At 50.0% G+C, this 13368-nt stretch overlaps 1 protein-coding gene across 1 annotated transcript in view; it reads left to right on the forward strand.

The window, feature by feature from the left end:
* Positions 1 to 13368, forward strand: part of GABBR2 (gamma-aminobutyric acid type B receptor subunit 2) — a 336630-nt gene that overhangs the window by 205623 nt on the left and 117639 nt on the right. Inside the window, exon 7 of the mRNA XM_058673018.1 lies at positions 3173 to 3409. Coding sequence (XP_058529001.1) covers positions 3173 to 3409 — 237 coding nt within the window. The remainder of the gene's footprint in view (positions 1 to 3172; positions 3410 to 13368) is intronic.

A 13368-nucleotide genomic window follows, 5' to 3' on the forward strand; every position in this document is an offset into this window, starting at 1 on the left:
GAGTCCTAGGTACACACTGAAGAAGGGACAGCAAGTCGCAGGGGCCTCCTCCACAGACAAACAGAGGTAATCTTCCAACCACTGGTTTACTCCTCAAATACCCATGACAGGACTGAGTCAAATGACTGGGGCTCAGGGACTAGAGCCATTCCCTGCTGCATCCCATGGTAAACATTAGTAGGAAGCTGGATCAGAAGTGGACCAGCTGAGACTTGAACCAGGCACTTAGGATAGGACCCAGGAGTCCCAAGTGGTGACCAAACACCAACTCCAGTTTTTCATACTTTGAAAATAGCCAACAACAACTGCATGAAGCACCTGAGATAGTCCCAGATCACACTTTAAAATCAAAGAAAATATAACCAAGTTGTAGAGGATAGAAAAATAACAAGGATGCAGGAAAATAAAACAGTAAAAGATGTGACTGTCCCCATAGCAACGCAGTATAAAAAAGACATTCACCAGAGAAATAAACAGTGGTTGGTCAGCATTTGAAAGGAGCTCGCTCCAGCCATTAATCAAAGAAATTAGAATGAAAAGAAGATTCCCTTTTTCTCTTAACAAACTGACACTATTTTTTTTTTAAGATTTATTTATTTGGAAGGCAGTGTTACAGAGAGAGAAGAGGGACCTTCCATCACTGGTTCACTCCCCAGATGACCTCACCAACCAGGGCTGGGCCAGGCCAAAGCCAGCAGCCAGGAGCTCCATCTGAGTCCCCCACGTGGGTGCAGAGGCCAAGCAGTTGGCCCATCCTCTTCTGCTTTCCCAGACACATTAAGAGAGCTGGAAGTGGCACCGCTGGGACTCAAACCATTTGGGTTGCCAGTACTGCAGGAGGTGACTTTGCCAGCTTTATCACAGCATCAGCCCCAACAATGATTTTTAAAATTAAATACCCCATGTCAAGTATGCAGGGATTTGCACCTGTTCTATTTGGGCAGAAGATCTTGGCTGCATGGTGTGGGAACAGGTGTGTGCCCTGTGTTGTATAGACAGGGCTGATTCAGGTATGGTTTGGGGTTCTGGTGACATTAAGGTGCTGAAGACAGATCACATCATTGACCTCTCTGAGCTTGGGTGAGTTAGAGATGCAGTTGTGGGGAATAGATCACCAGACAGTAAGCAAAAGGAGCTCAGAGGTAGAGATAGGGTGGCAGGCGCACATGAAGTGAGGAAGACAAAGCTGAGGATTGGGCAGGCCTGGGAAAGGGGCTTCCAGAACAGGTGTGCCAGGGCAGCCTTCTACAAGAAGCAACTCAGTGTTGACCATCCTGTGTGGGCTGAGGACATCCTGCCAAGAGTTGGAGCAGGAGCTCTCTACAAAGGGCCCAGGGAGGGAGCCACTCGGTGCACACAGAGTGCATGAGACAGAAGAACACACAGGTTGAAGGAGGAGACTCATGCCTAGCACAGGCCAAGGCTGACTGGGGGTTCCTAAAGGAAGCCCTTCAACACACCCCCATCAGGAATGCAAGGCAGGGAGTGCCCTGAGGATGGGGCTCTAGCAGTGGAGCTCAGCCAGTCAGACACAGGCTGCTCTGCAAGACCCGTAGGGTTGGAAGCATTCCTGGTGTGCTTTTGGCATAAAGAGCAGAATGAGCTGGTAGAACAAGAGAGGCTGCTTTGCAGTGGGATGTTATAAAAAGGGAGAAGTGCTGAGCTCCCAGATGCAGCCACAAAACAAGACGGCAGGAGGTAGAGCCCCTGCAGGGACCTGGGGGGTCATGGAGAGCTCCTTGCCCTCAGACTCTGGAAGTCCCTGCAACAGTAACTGTCACAGTGGGTTCCAGCCAAAGAAAAAAATGTGCCATGGATAGAGCAGCTCCCCTCCTCCCCAATCTTTCTGGGTACCAAACACGCTCTCAGAAGACCATGGGGGTTTTCAGAAATCAATGAGAACCTCTGAAGCAAGGTGAAGGATATAGCAAAGATGGAGTAGGGAGCTATTCTGACTATGCATGCACACAAACACACACACACACACACACACACACACACACACTTGGGCAAATCGCCAGACCTCTCTGTGCCTCTTGCCAGATACAACAGAGGCATGTGTGACTATCTCCAGGACCGTTCCTAGGTGTAAATGGACCATGAACCAAGAGCTGAGGTTTTCTATCTGGATTTTTCCCAAAGACTAGGCCGCAGGCCCTGTAGCCATTTCTGGCTGAGGAAGTCAGAAGTGATTTTGAGGAAAGGCCCACTGAGGCAGGGGCTGAGGGCAGTGACTTCCTGTAGAATATCATTCTTTTATGACCATAAGCTCCAAGGATCCCAGGAAAATGTGCCTCAGGACAGTCCCTTGTTAATGTCACCAAGAAAGTTCCTTCATGGCACTCTGCTCATGTGGAGTGGGGCAGGTCTTCATTCTAAGGCCAAGCTATTCACACACCGTTGCCTTCTGGGAGGTAAAAGTAGTGGTAGATGCCTCTCACTTGGACACCTGCCACTTGCCCCAGGCCCAGGCTAGGCTCTGAGAGGATCTCCCCAAAGACCCCTCAAAGCTCAGAATCCATAAGGCCATGGGAATAACCTCAGAACCTGTACCCCTCACTCTGCTTCTAGACTCCTCCTGCCCCCCAACCCCAGAATCTCCTGCCCAGACAGCTGGAGCAGCTGCCAGGGCATTGGCTGCTGAGGCTGGCAGGGGAAGGAAATGTGGACTGAGCCTGTCTGGGCTGCAGGATGGAGCTGGTGTGGGAGGGTCAGGGGAAGGTGGGCTGCAGAGTGGGGCTGACTCCCCGTGTGCCGCTGTGTGTACAGCCTGGAGCTTCAAAGAACCCCAGAATTCCAAATTCTTCTCTGGAAGAATTATGAGCAGGGTAGCTTTCTTATGGTTTGGAAGCCAAAAGTTCCCTGAACCCTTTGTTCATGTATGTACAAAGTCTTTGGACACAGAAGGACCTTCCAAGCCACTCTAGCCCAGACCTTGCAAATATCTAGGGGAAGGCTTGCCAGACAGACAGGGCTCAAGGCTCAGCCCTGACTAGCCAAGTCCCTGAATCAGTTTTCTCATCTGGAAAATGGGTATAATGGAAGCAGCTGCATGAGAAAGGTATAACACTGTGCCTAGCCCCCAGCAGGAGGTGGGGAACAGCAGTTCTTTTTGGGCCTGTTTCCCCCTTACCTCTAACTTGAGGCTTCCCCAACCATCTTGCTTCTCCAGACTCCACAACAGTACGAGAGGGAGTACAACAAGAAGCGATCAGGCGTGGGGCCCAGCAAGTTCCATGGCTACGCCTACGATGGCATCTGGGTCATCGCCAAGACGCTGCAGAGGGCCATGGAGACACTGCACGCCAGCAGCCGGCACCAGCGCATCCAGGACTTCAACTACACAGACCACACGCTCGGCAGGATCATCCTCAATGCCATGAATGAGACCAATTTCTTTGGAGTCACGGTCAGTCCCGGGCCTATGGGCTCTGTTCTTGGCGTTGCTTGAAGTCAGATGGGGCTACCCAAACATGATCCGTTCTCTCACAATGTTACCTTGTGAGCCGTGGGGTTCCAGGACTGTGGAAGTGAGGGCAGGGCTGTGCATGCTATCTGGCTCCTTAGGGAGTGCTTCCGCACCACCCGGGGGTAAGACAGGGAGAAGCATTCACGGCATGTGGAGCAGGTGCACTTTCCAAGCTCAAGTGTCGAGTTAGCAAGAGCTCTGGACCCAAAGTCAGGTTTAAGTTCTCGGCTTTCACTTACAAGTTGCCTAGTGTGGAATGCTGAGTTTTCATTCATTAAGTGGGAATAATACAATACCCATCTTGCCACATAGTTCTGAAACTTAGCCAGCCTACAGTACAACCAGCTATTACTTGTTGGGCATGTGGCTTGAGCTGAGCCTCAAGTGTTTTGTCTGGGAAATGGGGATAATAATACATGTCTCACATGGAAGTTGGGAAAACAAGCAGTTGTCATGATGGCTGATGTTTGTAAAATGCACATGATGTGCTAAATATGTGCTAAGTATGTTTAATGGCTAATTACATCAGGTATGGCCGGGCCTGGGTGCTCACAAAATACCAGCTGCCGACACTGCCAATCATCTGACTGCATGCTCATCCATTGGCAAAGAGTGCTATTTGTCCCCATCAAAGGTGACTTACTTGGGCACAAGCACATTTAAGTCTTGCTTTAACCAGAGGCAGAGCTGGGACTTGAATCTGGGCCTGGATCTCAATTGCCACGTAACACTGCCTTCTGGTAACAACATACACAGTGTCTGTTCATGTTTCATGATGAAATATTTGCTCCTGACTCTGTCCCAGCAGACGTAGGAAAAGCTGTCCTGGGTTCTAAGCAGGGTCATTTCTAGAGTTGCTCTGTCTCGGGGAATTAAGTGGACTCAGTGAGATGAGCTCAGATTCGCACAGTTGGTCTGGTGGGCCCAGGGTACATGCAGGTGCTGAGGCTGTGGGCAGTGCTGTAGATGCCAAATTAGTATACACTTTCTATCCCAGGGGCATGATTCAGGGGCAGGGGCAAGACCTGGACAAACATGACACAAGATTAAAGGGTGCAGCATCCAGGAGGAGCTGTATGGTCCTGAGGGTGGGTTTGGGGGCAGGGCAGCTTCCATGACTTTTAATGCAAAGTCTGGGAAGGCTTTTTGGAAAACAAAGCATTGGAGCTTCATTGGATCAGCAGAGAGAAGTTAAAATCGGGCAGTTTGGGCAGGTGGAGCAGAAGGAGCCCAGGAGAAATGTGAAGGGTGGTGGAGGAGGGGCAGTGACGTGGGGCAGTACCTGGGGTAATAGATGGTGAGCTGGGGAAGTAAGTTGGGGACTAGTTCTGGAGGGGCAAACCAAGAGGCCTGACCTTTGTCACCCAGACTAATCGCTCTCAAAGTGCCAGCAGCATCAGCTGGAGCATGTTAGAAATGCGCATTCCCAGGCCCTGCCCACACTCCATTACTCAGTGTTCCTAGGGGTGGGATCTGGCACTGGAGTCTTCACAAACCTTCCAGGCAATTCTAAATCACCCTCAAGTTTAAGAACCACTGCTAGGGGCGATGAGGAGGTACTGAGGTTTGCTTTATCATCATCATCATTATCATTATTATTATCAAGTTTATTTGAAAGGAGGTGGGATCACAAATACACATGGGGCATGTTTAGGGTGGGGCGGATCAGGAGGGGAAAGGTGGGAGAGAAGGAGAAGTTTCTGCCTGCCACTCTGTGTCTCTGGGAAAAGAGAGAACACCCCTCCTCAGTGCCAGTCTTCATATGATCTTGAGAAGCGGGAGTGGTTTCATGATTCCATCCCAGGTTCCCAGTGAGGGGGAAGTACATCCTGGGATCACCCTCTTGAGTTTGGGAGCACAAATATTCAAGCCACTGCATTCTGGTCCAAAGCTGAGATGAGCAAGTTAGAGAGCTACAGAAGCTAGGAACCTGTCTTTACCTTCGCTCATAGTCTTAGAACTTGGCATTCAGCCTGGATGCCTGATGTATCTTCGTTAGGGATCATTTATAACTTCTAAGTGCTCTCCTTCATCCAAGCCAAATAATCCATAACCCCAACTTGATGAACAATTAACAATGACTGCCTCAAATGCTTGCCAGGGCTGAAGATAAGTTTCTTTCTAATGGGAAATTCATTGACATCTATTTATGCCTGCTCCGATTTGTGACTCATAATTCAGCCCACGTCAGACCCGAGAGAGATCTTGAAGAAGTTCTGGAAAGGGACAAAGACACCTGCAGAGTCATCCAACTAGAAAGATGGGGTGGCCAAGCCAGCTCCATGTGGCCAGGCAGGCCAAGGAAGGAGCCTCCGCTGCACCAGTACCATCTCCTTCCGCTTGATGCCAGTCCCCAATTTAGTTGAGAAAGATGGCAACTGTGAAACAGATCCGTGTTTCCTTTTACCTTCCTCTGGTCCCTTCTTTACATGTTTGCATATGCTTGTCCCTGGCTCGCAGGCAAGTATCACAGAAATCTTCTGATCACAGACAGAAGGATGTCTCTGATACAATAAAAAATGCTTCTGTGGCCCAAGGAGACCCCCCCTCCAAAGGTCAAGTTCAGCTATAAATAAAGAGGAGGAAGGAAAGGAAAACAGCAGGTGGGAATACACGGCTGCATTTTCTGTCTGCCAAGGACTTTTATCTTGCAGTCCGCCCGGCCCAGCACCTGCACACCACACGCAGGCAGACACTGTTTCTGGCCTCCCTTGTCCAGCATGTCTGCTATACGGGAAGGTCAGTGAAGCACGTTCAACTCATGGTGCCCATGGCTCTGCTTCGGTTGATTTGGTCTGTGCCTTCCCTGCTGTGTGTTGAAGAAAGCTCATGTGATCCTTGGCTTGGGAACCCATCTTGGTTTGGTCAGTTTCAGGGGCTCCGCTGCCCATTCCCCTTCTCAGGAAACACATCAATGTGGGATTCCAGGGCCCCACATGGTACACTAATGCCAGGGTCTGGAAGCACCAGAAACACCCCCTCCCCAGAATCCCCTTCCGTCAAATATGCAGGCTGGGATGGGTTGTTCAGGCCTTGCATGCCTCAGCATCCTGAGGATGTCCTGAGCACTGGGAACCCAGCCCCTTAGCACAGCAGAGACTCCCTAAGGCTCCCCACACGGCAGCCTCTCCCAGGGACCTTCAGAAAAACGTCAGACCCCTATCCTTCAACTTTCAACTCAATACTCTTTGCATAAACCAGGAACTCCCTCATGAGCAAGCGTTTGGGTGATTCTCAAAGGGAATTTTGAAACTTCCATGCAAAATGGAATTTAAAGGTAAGTTGGGTTTGTTGTGAACCCAGCTCTGAAATCCCTGTGTATTTTCTTATAACACATTTCTGTGAACTTTTGAAGGTGCCTTGTATTGTCCTTGAGGATTAGTGGGGGACACACAGGTATAAAGGCACTCACAAGCACATATACACACACACTTGAGTTTTAAGCCTGTCTGCCATGTATCTGTACACTTGCGGGTTCTGTGCTGGGTATTCGGAGGACAGAGAGAACTAATGGGTAGCCTCCACTCCCAAAAATTCTCCAGTTAGTGGTGAGACAATAAAGAGGTAAACAGCTGATACTGGGCAGTGTGCCCTGGAAGGAAAATCCAGCCTCATTTCAGAGCGAGAGGACCAAGGAGACATCCTGATTTCCCCAGGGGCAACTTCCCATATCTCCACATGGGCATGGCTGGTGTACCCCCTCACCAGCTCTCTCCTTAGAAAGAGGACATGCTAAAGATGGTTTAGTTGGAGCTCCAGGGACTCCAAGTAAGCTCAAAGCAGAAAGCCAGTCAAGTCCTCATTCCAATGGAAACAGGAATCTCGGCTCTAGCTGGTTGCTTCGCACTCACCATTGCCTTACACACATGCACACACACACACACACACATTCTCTCTCTCACACACACACAATGCACACATGAGCATGTTCACCCATACACACATGTGTACACACACACACACACACACACACAAGTTCACCTCTGTCTTGTTGCAATTGGCCCCTCCCTCTCCCACCTACCTGGTCTTTTGGGGTCTTGGTTTTATTTTTCAATAAGGAAGCTAAATCTAAGACTTGGCACCAGACATATCTTGCTGTCTCATGTTGGACCCCATTGTTTGGTCCACAGATGGCGTTGCTGTTGAATTTGAGTGAGATAAAAAACATAAGAGTGGATTCTCTCCGCCCCCCACCAGTGAAGGGGACTCCCAATGAAGCGTTTGACACCTTGGGGTGCCAGCCATTTCTTTCACTTGTGACTCTGTCCCCAGACTGGCATGCTTCTGCCTGTTTGTCAACTAAAGGCTGTCGCTAGGGAACTTGTGAGCAGCTGTGCCACAGTCCAAAAGAGGGGTCTTAACTGAGTAGAACATGGGGTTGGTGGGGAGGCTCAGGCAGGCCTGGGAAGCCCCTGCCTGTTTTCTTCTAAGATCCTTTTCAGCAGTGATCCAGAATTAATGGCAAGCACATCCCCAGCTTCTTCTGCCCTCCAACACCCATGCCTGTGGGTTGTATCATCCACAAACTAAAAAACGGGAGTTGACTTGAGAGCTGAGTCTTCATCCCTCCAATCCCTGGCATTGCTCTTTCTCAGAGCATGGCTCTAAAGAACTGTAACAGGAACTGGGAATGCCACAGTGCACAGGTCCTCTTTAGGCTGTGTGGTCTCAGGGGTGTCACTGCTCTGAGTGGCCATTTGCTCACTTGTACCACAGAAGGACTTGCCTTCTGCTACAAATCCCAATAGAGCTTAGCGTCCAGTCACTACATGATCCTTACTGCTGTCAGCACTGCTGTGTGATGAGGATGTTTTCAAGAGCAGAGCTTCTCCGTGTCTCCTCCAGCAGCTTTCAGGGTTGAATCCAGCAGTTCTCCTCCCAGCCAGGCTGTATCACTTACACAACCTCAGTGAGTTCTCTCAACAGTCACGCAGAAAGAAGTAAACCCTGTCTACGAGCAGCAACCCTCTAGAGTCCTCTGCCTGCCACCACTTGCTCTGAGGAATTTGAAAGTTACCTTAGACCTGGTAGCAGGCATCTGCTCCACAATCTCACCTGCTCCTCCCTCCTGTCTGGCCCAGCTCCCTTCAGTCACTAATTGCTGCAGGTGCTGTTGGTACCTGCCCAAACCTCCTGGGATGTCCTTTGGAAGATTCTCTCAGGCATGCCGTGCCTCCTGCTTTAGGTGCCCTGCTAATGGCACACACCTGCAGCCCCCCTGAAGGCCTGGCTCCAGTAATGAGAGTCTCCTGACCTGGCAGTACTGGGTGTTGTACCCCATACCTCCCTACCCCCCTGCCAGCCTGCAGCAGTGACTGGCAGGTGCCAGTACAGCTTGCCCTCCAGGGGTGAAGCTGAGGTTAACTTCACCTGAAATCACTGCCCAGTCCACCCATTTCTTATTCCTGTGTCCCATGGGGGTCTTTCCTAAGAACATGACCTTTACCAATGGCTTTGAACGGACACCTGGTCCCAGGTTTTATATCTGGGGAGCCTGACCTAAGGCACCTCCTATGTGGTTTACAGAGACTGGCATTTTCTAGAAGGGATTTTATTTGAGACCTCACTGCTGTCTTCTGTGCCAGCTTTAGAGCCGGTCCTCCCTGTGGCCCTGTGGCTGAGCAGGAAGGTTCTGGATTCTTCTCTCACAGAGTTCCTGGCATGTGGCTTGTTTTCCTGCCATTACAATCGGCTCGTAGGGTGGAGTCAACAGAGACATCTCCAGAAAGGTCTTGGAAAATGGAAGGTACTTTTATTTCAGTGCAAAACATTTTGAAATCCATGCAGTTCATGAACTTTTTGAAGACTTATTTCTGCATGGATTTCAAAAAATCTTCACACCAAAATTAGCTTATCTTTTATTCAAAAAGATTTATTTATTTTTATTTGAAAGGCAGATTTTTTACACACAGAGAGAGTGGTTTTTTTTTTTTTTAAAGATTTTATTATTATTGGAAAGCTGGATATACAGAGAGGAGGAGAGACAGAGAGGAAGATCTTCCATCCGATGTTTCACTCCCCAAGTGAGCCGCAACGGGCCAGTGCGCGCCGATCCGAAGCCGGGAACCTGGAACCTCTTCCAGGTCTCCCACGCGGGTGCAGGGTCCCAAAGCTTTGGGCCGTCCTCAACTGCTATCCCAGGCCACAAGCAGGGAGCTGGATGGGAAGTGGAGCTGCTGGGATTAGAACCTGCGCCCATATGGGATCCCTGGGCTTTCAAGGTGAGGACTTTAGCTGCTAGGCCATGCCGCCGGGTCCGAGTGGTTTTGCATTCACTGGTTCTGCACCCCAATGACCACCATGGCTTGAGGTGAGCCAATCTGAAGCCAGGAGTCAGGAGCCTCTTCCAGGTCACCCAGGCATATGTAGGTTCCCAAGGATTTGAGCCATCCTCTGCTGCTTTCCCAGATAATAAGCAAGGAGCTGCTTGGGAGTGGAGCAGCCAAGATATGAACTAGCACCCAAATGGAATGCTGGTGCTGCAGGTAGAGAATTAACATACTACGCTACTACTCTAACCCTCAAAAGCTTATCTTTCCATTCCATTATCTCATGAGCCTTTGGGAGCACCCCCATATTTGTCTCCTCCAGCCAGTCAGGCTCTCTGACATTGGTAGGCACTACGCCATCTCACTGCTCTGGTGCCCATAGTCTTTGAACCTGTGGAAGCTCAGAGGCCACTGGGAAGCTTGTGATCCCTTCGTTGTTCCAGGTGCCCGCCTGAGAAATGCAGCCTCATTCTTCTCCTCTGCTGCCTTCCAGGCTTCTGTAAACTAAAAAGATTTTCTTTGACCTGGTAAATACTTAGGACAGACAACCAGAGTATTCATGGACATAGAGTTCATAGAATCTGCTAATAGTGACTCCCACATCCTTGCTGTGATATATGGAATGTAGGGTGTCTCTGCATGTGTGTGCATGTGTGTGTCCTCAGGGAGTATACATGTGAGTGTGTACGTGTGTGTGTGTGTTGGAGGAGGGGGGCAACAGAGAAACCCATCCTTTGCCTTCACCCCAATATCTTGTTGTCTCTCCCATCAGCATCTATTGAGGAGGTTGGGGGTCTAATCCCAGGGCCTGACAGGAAGGGAGGGCTGCTGATGGGCCCTCTGTGACTTTGTCAGGAACATTTCCCAAAGGTGACGGCTCATCATAAGCACCGGCTGTAGTAATGCACAGCTATCCTGTGTTCTGAGTGCATTTCAGGCCTCTCCCATGGCCCTCCCTCCATGCAGTCACACTGGTTCCCGTACACTCACCACAGCTGTCCCTCAGCGAGCTCCTGCTGTGTCCAGGCAGCATCCTAAGCACTTGACACACATCATGGAATGTGAGGCTCATATCAGCCACGCACCGAGGGATTTGTGATTCCAAGGGTTTGGGCTCCCCCTCCCAGTGAACTGCACCTAACCTCTCAGCTCTGGCATACCCAAGCTCCCTGTCACCTTTATGAGGTCTTCCCAGCTGCCCTCTTTGAAGTTGCAATCCCCCGCCTTCTTCCCACTCCCTTTCCCTGCACCCTTTTTCCACTGTCTCCCTTACGTGGCAGCCTATACCTGTGACTTATTTATCATCTGTTGTGTTTCCTTCTGTACCTCCAAGACTTAGACAGAGTGGGTGCCTGATAAATATTGGTTTAATGAATGATTGATTTAAATAATTAATGACTCTGTGATAGATCAAAGGAAACGGGCTCAACCAAGATAAATGATTTGCCCAAGATCCTGCAGTGGGTAGTCGGGATACCCAGTCTGGCTGGCTCCAAGTCCACATTATTGGAACAATTGAGCTATTTAGATAATTCATCCACCACCCCTGCTCCTCCTATCAGACAGATGTGGGCCAGGCAAAAGGAGTGAGAGATAAGGTTCTGCCCCCAAGGAGCTCAGTAGACAGCCCTGCCCACATATTAATAATGCAAGGTGTAAAGGTTCCCCTCCTACACACTTCTAAACAACAGCCAACCTGGGAGCCCCTTAAAGGGCACAGATAACTATCCCTGTGCCTTTGGTACCTTGAATAAGCCCCTGACACTTAGCCCATGATATTCATGTTTGTTGGTTGAATGAGTCAGGAAATAGCTGGAGCTGCAAAGTAGCCACAGTGGGGCTTCCTGGGGCAGATGGCTCAGAAGGACACCATCAGTCCTCAGGTTATAAATGGGGACGTCTCAACATTTTACCTTCCTAGGTTGGGCTGGCTGCCCCTCCCCCAGTTATTGAAGCACAATTATAGATACCCACAGACAAGACACAGCACCTGGAACAACCTCCTTCTTGTGCTGTCAGCTACGTTTGAAAGATAAGAATAACATGGTTTTGGAATTTGCCTAGCCTTCCCAAGACTGCAAGTTAGACTTTCACAAGTTAGAAGGAAGTGTGATTCCCCCCTCCCCCCCTCCCCCATGAGATGCACCGTGGGAGTGCACCCTTGTCTTCCCCTGCCACCAGCCCTGTGTACAGGCACAAAGAGGACGCTGCTGGGAGGGGGCACGGTGAGGGACAGCTAATGGCTTTGTGTGCTCACTGTGTGCTAAGCTCCTTGCTTCCTCCCAGAGTCCCTAGGATGGGTTGAACTGTGGTCCCTGCCTCCAAATCTAGGTGGCGAATTTCTAAACCACAGTGCCTCCAAATGTGACCATATTTGAAAACGGGAACAGAGCAGACATAATCTGATGTGGCGAGTGGTCTTAGAGAGAGGAAAGGGGGAAACTGGAGGCAGGGAGCTCCCCAGGGAGTAAGACACCAGCAGGTGGAAGCATGATGCCTCTGTAAACCAAGGGATGAACTTGGCAGGAAACCACCAGAAGGCAGGAAAGGCATGGAGCACCTCCTCCTTCACCATCCACTCTAACCCTACAGAACTGTGAGCCTTAAGTTGCTGCTGTTTTACACCGTCTAGTTGGCGTCACTGTGTTAGGCCAACTGTAGCTACCTAACACAAATCTACGGAGGAATTCCACTCAACAGCATTTTGGAGGCAAGAAAACCAAGGGATTAAATGATTCATCCTGAGGACACAGAGCAAGGAATAGAGATGCTGGCGTTTCCTCACAAGTGGCCCGACTATCCACTCTCTGCACACTATCAACCATTATCTGTCCCTTATGACTCTACTTCATATCTATGGAGAAAAGAATTGGAAGTTTTTTTAATGCAAAAATGTTTCAGAGACCCAAGCACAGTTTCGCATACTACTCATTTTTCATGAACTTTCCAAAGAGGTTTTCTACACTTGTAAGAAAATTCACTTGAGAGGCAACAGAGACATGGGTAGAATTCCACCTGCTGACTCAGTGCAATGTTGGGGGCTCAGCTGGGGCTGAAACCAGGAGCCCAGAACTCAATGTAGGTCTCCTATGTGACTGGAAAGGACCACCCTCTTGAGTCATCACTGCCACCTGCTGGGGTCTGCTTTGGGATCTGCAGAAGTCAGAGCCAGGAATTGAACCGAGGTACCTGAGATGAGATTCAGGCACCTCATCCACAAAGCTGAACTCCCACTCTCCTTTGTGAGCTTTTGGTACATCCTTCATATGCAGCCAAAATAAACTTATCTTTTAACTCCATTTTCCATGAACTTTTTGAAGTACCCTCCTATCGAAACTGTCTACTGTTACGGGACAAAAGAATCCCCACCAGAAAGGGACAAAGCTGACGCTAACCAACAAGGCCTGCTCTTTGTTGCACTCACTCAGCAGATCAGGTAAGTTGTCCACCCTAGGCAGCCTGCTGAGTGACAGGCAGAGCTGGAGGCAGACTCCACCCCTCAGTCGCAGGCCCCGCCCCTCAGTCGCAGTCCCCGCCCCTCGGTCGCAGGCCCCGCCCCTCAGTCGCAGGCCAGCCACTTTGCTTGATTCCTGACTCCTGCCATTTCTGAGGCTGCTGCACACTCCTCAT

Source organism: Ochotona princeps, chromosome 14, assembly GCF_030435755.1.
Source record: "Ochotona princeps isolate mOchPri1 chromosome 14, mOchPri1.hap1, whole genome shotgun sequence".
Taxonomy (NCBI): Eukaryota; Metazoa; Chordata; class Mammalia; order Lagomorpha; family Ochotonidae; genus Ochotona; species Ochotona princeps.